Consider the following 10,000-nt stretch of genomic DNA (forward strand, 5'->3'; position numbering starts at 1 on the left):
TCTCTGCACCATAAACTTGGGAATTAGTGAGGATCCAGAACCTCCAGGCCAGTTTCCCTGTCTCCATTGCGGACGGACGTCTTTGCTGTTCCCGCCTTGGGACTCCACAGTCACCTGCGAGTCCACCTCCGCACACAGATGTCATCGTCGAACCCGATGGACCACTACCACACTCAGAACGATCGCCCTCTTTCGTCGCTTGGTCTGATTCCTGCACTCAGCTCTTTCATGGCCGGCCTCAAAAGCATACACCTTTCCAATACAGACCCGTCCTCCCCTCCCCTGCCCTCTCTCTCTCCCTCCAGCCCACTGTTTCTCAAACCCCCTACTTGGCTTAGAGCTGTGCATGCTTGTAAGAGTCGTGAGTGAAATCGCTTTGATTTTGTCTCTGCGCACAAGATTTTGGCGCGATAGAAATACCATATTTATCATATTCGTTATCACTTGTGCCAAGCAACCCTAAAAACGAAACACATAAAAGCACATCTGTGATCGTAGTCATGTCAGTAACTGAGAAGATGAATTCTGGTTTTAACTTCAGTGACAATTATGACGAACAGCATACATTCCCATAGACTGTCATCGCGGAATCCGATACTGAAGACACACATTTGTAATCTAAATGCTATTGTCTACTCCAACCAACCAGCCAACAACAACAACAACAACAACAACAAAATGATGAAGCACAACCCCCCTATACTCTGGGGAAAAAGTAATAAATTTTACTGTAAAAAAAAAAAAAAAATGAAGGAAAACATTCACTTAAAGTAGGCTAATTCGAAATTAATACACTTCTACATTACGTAAAACTACAAAAATCCGCAAGCAAACATGCCAACTTCTCTACCGGAAAATAAAAATCACGCAAAATGAAAACATACATGCTCAGAAAAAGAAAACGGAAAGAAATGACGGAGAAGGTTTTCATTCAGGGAGAAGGGGAGGGGGTGAGGTGGAGGTACAACTAATTTTTTTTTTTTTTTTTTTTTTTTTTTAGATGAAAGAAAGTCGGACATGACATGACAAGACAGCCAGCCAATGCAGAAAAAAATACAGGAGGGAAAATAATGAAAAAAAGGTTATAGTCACCGCAAGGTCCCATCATATACATGAGTATCCCTGGTAGTCAGCCAGCCAAGACAGAAGAATGGAAGAAAACAAACTCAGTCAGAAAAGCAAGCACAAAAAAACAGAGAATGATGAAACAAATTTCTGTCCACAAAAAAAAAAAAAAAAAAAAAAAAAAAAAAAATCGTTATCAAGGCAAATACACATCCTTTAGACACATTCAAAAACAAAACATGATGTGAAGTGTCCCCCCCTCCCCCCCCCCCAAAAAAAAAAAAACCCAAAAAAACGTGATTCAGAAGTAAGAGATCTGACACTCTGTCCTACAATAAATACTAATCAAGAAACATACCAAAAATTTCACAACTAAAAATAATTGGATAAGTCTGTTCTTTCTCACTCAGCTTTGACAAGACCTGTGACGAAGGTTTTGAAAAAAATGGGAGAGAACTTCTAAAAACTTAGAAAGGGAGATAATTTCAATAAAAACGGGAATTACTTATCTAAAACAACCAAGCGGAGGTAGGGATGATAGCTTTCCTTCAAATGAAATCCAATCATAAGCCAGGTGAAGTAAACTGAACAACATGTACACCTGAAGCGAACGAGTTACGAACTGGCGGAAACTGAAATCTAAACTTGAAGTGATTTTGAAGAAAGTTTGATAAAAATGGAAGTTCTGAATGATTTAATGATGACGTACATGGTTAGACATCATTTAGTTCATTCGTGATGAACACACACGCATACGCACACAAACACACCCACACAACTTTAGATCATAAAATGTAATTCCGAACAACATGAATAAATAATAACTAACAACCTGTGTGTGTGTGTGTGTGTGTGTGTGTGTGTGAACACATCCATAATAAAGTCATATATGTACAGATAAATAACCAACAATCCCCAGCTCTCTCTCTCTCTCTCTCTCTCTCTCTCTCTCTCACACTCTCTCTCTCTCTCTCTTCTGCTTCTTCTTCTTCGCATTGTTTGATTCTGAACAGCAATGTCACTAGGAAGCAGCGTCACGACATAAAAACCACCTCTCTTTTCTTCAGAAAAAAATATTTCAAAAGTTTAATCACATTATTTTTTTTCTTCTTCTTGATCAATAACTTCTACTACTACTACTACTACTACTATTTCTACAACCACTGCTTTGCCGATACTTCTTTTATCCTCTTTTATTTCACTCTGGGTTTCAACAGACAGAGATGACTAGCAAGGATAGACAGTGGAAACTCCGGGACTTTGCCTGACATCTCTCTTGAGGAAGTCCTGCCTTCTTCCCTGCCCCCTCCCCCCCCTCCCCCGCTTTCTCTGTGTGTCTATTTCCCTGTCTGTCTCTCTGTGCGCATGCGTGACTTTTCATTCTTCTCCCTCAGCATTCGTGAGCTGCGACTCACTCTCTCTCTCTCTGTGTCTCTCTCTTACACACCTACACAAACACACACACACAACACAGTCACACACACACACACACACACACACACACACACCACAGTTTCTTTCTCTCTCATACACGCACACACATGTACTTTTCAATCGAAAGAATCGATTACACGGCCTTTGGGTAACCGGGTTCAACCCCCCCCCCCCCGTTTACCAACACCCCGAACACCCCACAACTCCCGTCCTCCCCCTTCCTTCCACCCACATCTCCCCCATCCTGTATCGACACACACTACTACTTGTATGTTCTCTTCTTGTTTGTGTTTTTTTCTTTTTCACAACCAGCTAAACTTTCATCCATCACAATTCCTTCCTTCCTTGCTTCCCTCTACCTCCTTCACCAACTTCCACCACCACTACCACCACCCCCGTTCCCCCCTCCCATCCTTCTGTCTCTCTCCTCCACCTCTTCCCCATCCACTCCCCTCCTCATCCCCTCCTCTCCCCTTCCCCCCCCCCCTCCACTCTCTCTGTCCTGTCCCCAAGATATTGGTCGCCTTGGAGACGCAGTGGGATAGTCTGGAATGTAAAAGAAATAAAATAGAATAAAGGAAAAGCCCTCCCCCCCTCCCCCCTCTCCCCCTTTTTTAAAAATTTTATTTTGTTGTTGTTTTGTTTCCTGGCACTGGAGAAATAGACTACTAGTAGAAACAGACTGCTAGTAGAAACACTGTTAGCCATTCTCTTTTCTTTCTTTCTTTCTTTCTTTCTTTCTGTCTGTCTTTTGCTTCGTTTTCAACTGGTGCCTCAGAATTGCTCCGGTCCTTCTCCACCTTCCCTTGTCTCTCTCTTTTTTTTCTTGTTGTTTATCCTGGGCCACGCGTTTGTAAGCACTCTAAACAGATACAGGTACATGCGCGCATGATTATATTCATACACACATGCACACGCACGACAACGTGCGCATGGACACACACACACACACACACACACACACACACGAACATACCCACACATAGAGAGGTACAAGCACACACACACACACACACACACACACACACACACACACACACACACGCACGCACGCACACGCACACACACACACACACAGGCGTGGTGAACACACTCACCCACATACACAAATTAATCACTGACTGAAACACCATCTTCTTTACAACTGCCATGCTCACCATATGCGCGCACATCACCACTTCTGGCACACCGCCATCACCACCACCACCACCTCCCCAATCACCACCGGTATCACAGGCACACACACCCCATCCCCCAAAGTAACTCACTTAACACGCCTGACAAACCCTTGCCCTCCCCCGAAACATCCTTTCATACTTTCTGCCTCTTCATATCCTAAAATCCAGGGGCTGATTATAAAATTATGAGCGAACTTAGCTGCACGTTTGCCTGTCATTGATTTAGAATGTTCCTAACTCTACACTAAACTCCACATACTTTATTAAGAATAATCTTTTCTCCAAGGAAACTTAGCGCACTCACTTTTCTCCTTCAGCACTTCTGCTCTTACAACAAACCCCAACCACCCCGACCCACCCTCCTCCCCCACTCTGCCAGTCCAAAAATCGTCCATCTGCTGTACTTTTCTTTTTCTTTTTTCTTTTTCCTGTCCCATTCTCTACAACCTTTTCAAAAGTGGCATTGCTCCCGCACTGCTCATTCCGAGTGTCAGCATACCCAGCCACACTCGGGTTCGTCCGTCGCGGTCGCGGTTCCGGTGTTTGCAGTCCACGAGGAAAACTGTCGATGTCAGATCGTCTGAACCTGTTGTACTTTTCACTCGGTTGAATCGATCACACAAGGGGAGTGCGATCCATTCCTCCACACCCCCACCACCCCACCCTCCTGCACCCCTCACACACAGACACAGACACACACACACACACACACGCACACGCACGCACGCACACATTTACACCCACCACCCCCACCACCCCTGTTATCTTCTCACTCCAGAACACCCTGTCCTCATCAGTCATAGCACCTCCTTCCTTTTTCTCATCTGTCTTTCAGACCCTGTCCTCTCCCCTTCCCCCATCCCCCGCCTCCACCCTCCCCCGCCCTCTCCCACACAACACTAACTCCTCCCTACCCTCACCATCCGTCTCCCACACCACAAAACTCCTCCCTCGCCTTCCCTCTCCCACACCACACAAACCCCTCCCTCGCCTTCCCTCTCCCACACCACACAAACTCCTCCCTCGCCTTCCCTCTCCCACACCACACAAACCCCTCCCTCGCCTTCCCTCTCCCACACCACACAAACTCCTCCCTCGCCTTCCCTTTTCCACACCACTTAAGCTCCTCCCTCGCCTTCCCTCTCCCACACCACACAAACTCCTCCCTCGCCTTCCCTCTCCCACACCACACAAACCCCTCCCTCGCCTTCCCTCTCCCACACCACACAAACTCCTCCCTCGCATTCCCTCTCCCGCACCACACAAACTCCTCCCTCGCCTTCTCTCTCCCACACCACACAAACCCCTCCCTCGCCTTCCCTCTCCCACACCACACAAACTCCTCCCTCGCCTTCCCTCTCCCACACCACACAAACTCCTCCCTCGCCTTCCCTCTCCCACACCACACAAACTCCTCCCTCGCCTTCCCTCTCCCACACCACACAAACTCCTCCCTCGCCTTCCCTCTCCCACACCACACAAACTCCTCCCTCGCCTTCCCTCTCCCACACCACACAAACTCCTCCCCCGCCTTCCCTCTCACATACCCCCCACCCCCACCCCGACGTCCATGATCTGGGTATACATAACCTTCTTGCTGTGGGAGGGGTGGGGGGTGGGTGGGTAGGGGTGATGATGGGGAAGGGACTAGGGTCGAACGTTCCAGTTTCAGTTTCATTTTCTCAAGGAGGCGTCACAGCTTTCGGACAAAAATCCATATACGTTAAACTACATCTGCTAGGCAGATGCCTGACCAGCAGCATAACCCAACGGGCTTGTCAGGCCTTGAGTAACATGCTTATCTATCTGTGTGCCTATCAGAGTGGATTTCTTTTTTAGAATTTTCCCAGATGACAACACTCTCGTTGCCATGGGTTCTATTTCAGTGCACCATGTGCGTACTGCACACGGGACCTTGATTTATCGTCTCATCCGAAAGACTGTCTAGACGCTCAGTTTGATTTTATATTCAAACTTTGGAGAGAGGCCGAGAGCGGGATTCGAACCCATATCCTCTCGGACTCTCTGCATTGGCAGCTGAGGTGAGCGTTTTAACCATTCTACCACCTTCCTCCCCGAGGATGGAATGGTTTCAGCCCCCGTGGGTAATGCGTTCTGACTAGACAGCGAGTTTTCATGGGTTTGTGTCGGACCGCGGAACCTCAAGTGGTGGTCTGGGTGCTAGTCATTTAGATAAGACGAGCTGGCAGCGTTCTGTTTTAGCGCACGTAAAAGTGCCCACGACAAACAAAAGTGTTGTTCCTGACAACAATCCACAGAAACATTCGCTGGATGATTAAACAAATACAACAAAAAAAAAACAACCAAACAAAAAAAAAACAAAACAAAAAAAACCCACAACAAAAAAAAAAAAAAAAAAAAAAAGTAGGAGTATGGGTGGTTCTGCACTGTGGCAATGCACTCTTCCTATTAGGGGAAGCAGCCAGCCCTAATTTCACACAAAGAAATCTGTTGTGACAAAACATAATACAAGACAATACAATTCGATGCAATACAAGAACTCAAGGTGGAGTTTTATTATTATTATTATTTCCATCATCGTCATCATTATTATTATTGAGTATTCTTGTCAACAACAATGACAGCTGGCATGGAAGGAAATCTAATAAAAAAAGAAAAGAAAAAAAAGAACAGAGTTTTGAAGCAAAACAAAAGAAAACTTCACCGAGCTAAGCAAAAGCACAAAACACCAGAACCTAGTTGTTTGATCTTGTGAACAATGAAACAAGACCGAGATCAGCAAGTGTTTTTATTTATTTATTTATTTTATTTTATTACATACAATGCTAAGTCTGCATAGTTATTTCCTGTCTTTGAGAGAGAGACAGACAGAGAGAGAGAGAGAGAGAGAGGGGTAGCAATGAAGAACGAAGTGGGTAAGGAAAAAAAAATCGTTATAAAGAGAAAGAGTGGGGAAGGGAGGGAGAGACAGAGAGAGGGGGAGGGGAGAGAGATGGTAGGGAGGGAGGGAGAGAGAAAGGAGGGAGGGAAAGAGAGAGAGAGAGAGGGGGGGGAGGGCGTCCACAAAGATTAAAAGAAGAGAAACAGAATCCAGAGACAAAGAGGCCCCTCCCCCAACACACACACCCCCCACGCACCTCCTCCCCCCCCCCCCCCCCCACACACACACCAAACAACAACAAAACAAAGAGCAAGAGACAGACCAAGAAAGAAAAGAAGAAGAAGAAGGAGAAGAAAAAAAAAAAAAAAAGACAGAAAGAACCAGTCTTCTGAACACACCCAATCAAATTAAGTCCCCGGCTTTCCTGGTCTAACGGAAAGGAAAGGGAAATCACCCTCAAAGACAGGATGGGGAAGGAACTCTTTGAAGGGGAAAACGAGCAAGGTGGCAGACTGGAAGGAAGAGAGAGAGAGAGAGATAGAAAAAAAAATGGAGATTTAATTTAGCAAACACGGATGCAGGCAAAACTGCACAACAAAGCGTCAGGACTGAAGAGGGGAAACAAGTACAGAGAAAGGAGGACAAGATGGAATTGTCCGCTGTATACACGCATGATCGAGCGTCCACTTCTCTAAACATCTAGGGTGCTCTTCATTATTAACTCTTTCACAGCTCCAGGAAACAATGGACAGCTCATACGTATGAATAAAAAGACAACCCTTCAACCCTTTGACTTCCAAGCAAACAACAACAACAACAACAAAAACAACCTAGAAAGTTGTGTTTCAAGTCTTCAAGTCACAAATCAATATTCAGAAAATGGCCTGGAGATATTCCTCCGTAAATCAATGGTGTGAATTTAACAGCTTTCTACCACAGTTATTTCCCCTTCTTTTGCTGTCATCAGTGATGTCACCATGACCCTGAGTTTTTTTGTTTGTTTTTTTGTTTTCTCAATGCCTGACTAAGCGCGTTGGGTTACGCTGCTGGTCAGGCATCTGCTTGGCAGATGTGGTGTAGCGTATATGGATTTGTCCCAACGCAGTGACGCCTCCTTGAGCTACTGAAACTGAAACTGAAACTGACTGCCATGCCCGTAAAACTCAGGGTCATGGTGACATCACTGATGACAGCAAAAGAAGGGGGAATAACTGTGGTGGAAGGCTGTTAAATTCACACCATTGATTTACAGAGGAATATCTCCGGGCCATTTTCTGGATATTGATTTGAGACTTGAAACACAATTTTCTAGGTTGTTTTGTTGTTGTTGTTGTTGTTGTTTGCTTGGCAGTCAAAGGGTTGAAGGGTTGTCTTTTTATTCATACGTATGAGCTGTCTATTGTTTCCTGGAGCTGTCTGTGTTCTGTGACGTCGTCTAACGTCTGTCTCTGTTTCTAAGAGCTGTGCAAAGCTTGTGAACTTCGTGTAAGAGCTGTGTGAATGTGTATGTGTCTTAAGAGAGAGAGAGAGGGGGGGGAGGGAGGGAGAGAGAGAGAGAGAGAGAGAGAGAGAGAGGGAGGGAGAGAGAGAGAGAGAGAAATACAGAGAGACAGATAGAGAAAGAGAGACAGAGACAAAGACGGACAGACAGACAGACAGAAACAGAGCGACAACGACCCCCAAAGACAGAGATAGATACAAAAAAAAGACAGAAAAGGAGGAAAAGAAGACAGACACAGATCAACAGATGGCAGAGATATGGAATGGAAGGAGAATCCTTTGCATATGAAATGAATAAGCTGTTTGGCGGCAAACCCCCGCCCAACACGAGAAACAAAATAAAATCGTCAGTGTAATTTTGGGCAAAAAAAGTATCACATGTCAACAACACCCAGCAAACACTGGGATCAGAGTTAGAAAAAAAAGCAGTAGACGTTTGGAGGTACTGATGGATGCTTTGCTAACACACAGACAGGGCGGAGAGACGAGAGAGAGAGAGAGGGGGGGAGGGGATGAGGGGGAGAGAGAGAGAGAGAGAGACGAAAAAATGTTTGCACAGAGATACAACGCAGAGAGAGAGGAGGGTGTGGGGGGGAGAGAGACAAGGAGGAGAGAAGAGAGAGAGAGAGAGAGAGAGAGAGAGAGAGAGAGAGAGAAGAGGTGGGGTGAGGGGGTGAGAGAGGGATGAGGAGAGAAGAGGAGGAAGACACGAAGAGAGGGAGGGAGAGCAAAGAGAAGGAAAAACAGAGAGAGAGGGACAGACAGACAGACAGACAGAGACAGAGAGACAGAGCGGAGAGACAAATGTTGTACTGAGCTGGGCAAAGTCTGGGAACAATGTCACGTGGTCTTGGAAATGTCTTGGAAATGACACGTTGCATGGTTGGGACAATTAAAAAAAAAAAAAAAAAAAAAAAAAAAAAGAAAAAAAAACTTGATTCGAGCAAAGGGGGAGGGGAAAAACGCATTTTACACAGTAGTTTCAACAACTTAAAAAACACTTTTAACCCCTTGACTTTTGAACCACGGCGAAATGAAACGTGTGGTGATGAACCTGAGATACCTGTAAGTGAGCACGTTTAAGAGGTGGCATCACTGACTTCGCTGATCCAAAGGAAGGCAGTGAGTCCCAAGAGGAAGCACTCCAAATAGACCGCGGTAACTGACCCCCACATCCCGACCTGTAAGCTCGGTCATATCTTAGCGGACAACCCTTCACCAACGAGCCTACTCGTCTGCAGCAGTCAAGGGGTTAAAGAACTTTAATTCGATCCTCCTTCTTCTTCTTCTTCTTCGTTCGTGGGCAGCAACTCCCACGTTCACTCGTATGTACACGAGTGGGCTTTTACGTGTATGACCGTTTCGTTTTACCCCCGTCATGTAGGCAGCCATACTCTGTTTTCGGGGGTGTGCAAGCTGGGTATGCTCTTGTTTCCATAGCCCGCCGAACGCTGACATGGATTACAGGAGCTTTAACGTGCGTATTTTGATCTTCTGCTTGCGTATACACACGAAGGGGGTTTCAGGCACAAGCAGGTCTGCTCATATGTTGACCTGGGAGATCGGAAAAAATCTCCACCCGTTACCCACCAGGCGTCGTTACCGAGATTCGGACCCGGGACCCTCAGATTGAAAGTCCAACGCTTTAACCACTCGGCAATTGATCCCGTCTAATTCGATTCGTATAATTTTTTTTCTTGCCTTTTCGTGGAGTAGGCGGGGAGGAGGAGGGGGGGGGGGGGCGGTATGGAAGGAAAAAATTAAATGATTTATGTTACACTGCCCACCCCATCCTCCACCAACCCCGTGACTCCCCCTCCCCCTCCCTCTCACCCACACCACACATCCCTATTTATCCCCTACACACAACAACACCCGGAATCGTTCGGTTCACAGGCCGCTATCGACAATCATTATGTCGACATGAGGCCATCCACGAGAGGAGACTTTGCGCCACTGC

The 10,000-nt window shown here is 46.0% G+C and overlaps 1 protein-coding gene across 1 annotated transcript in view; it reads right to left on the bottom strand.

Annotated features, from left to right (window-relative positions):
* The window catches only part of LOC143285246 (uncharacterized), a 302,593-nt gene that overhangs the window by 52,404 nt on the left and 240,189 nt on the right, over positions 1–10,000 (bottom strand). The window contains exon 5 of the mRNA XM_076592505.1: positions 1,093–1,122. Coding sequence (XP_076448620.1) covers positions 1,093–1,122 — 30 coding nt within the window. The remainder of the gene's footprint in view (positions 1–1,092; positions 1,123–10,000) is intronic.

Source organism: Babylonia areolata, chromosome 8 (genome assembly GCF_041734735.1).
Source record: "Babylonia areolata isolate BAREFJ2019XMU chromosome 8, ASM4173473v1, whole genome shotgun sequence".
Lineage (NCBI taxonomy): Eukaryota > Metazoa > Mollusca > Gastropoda > Neogastropoda > Buccinidae > Babylonia > Babylonia areolata.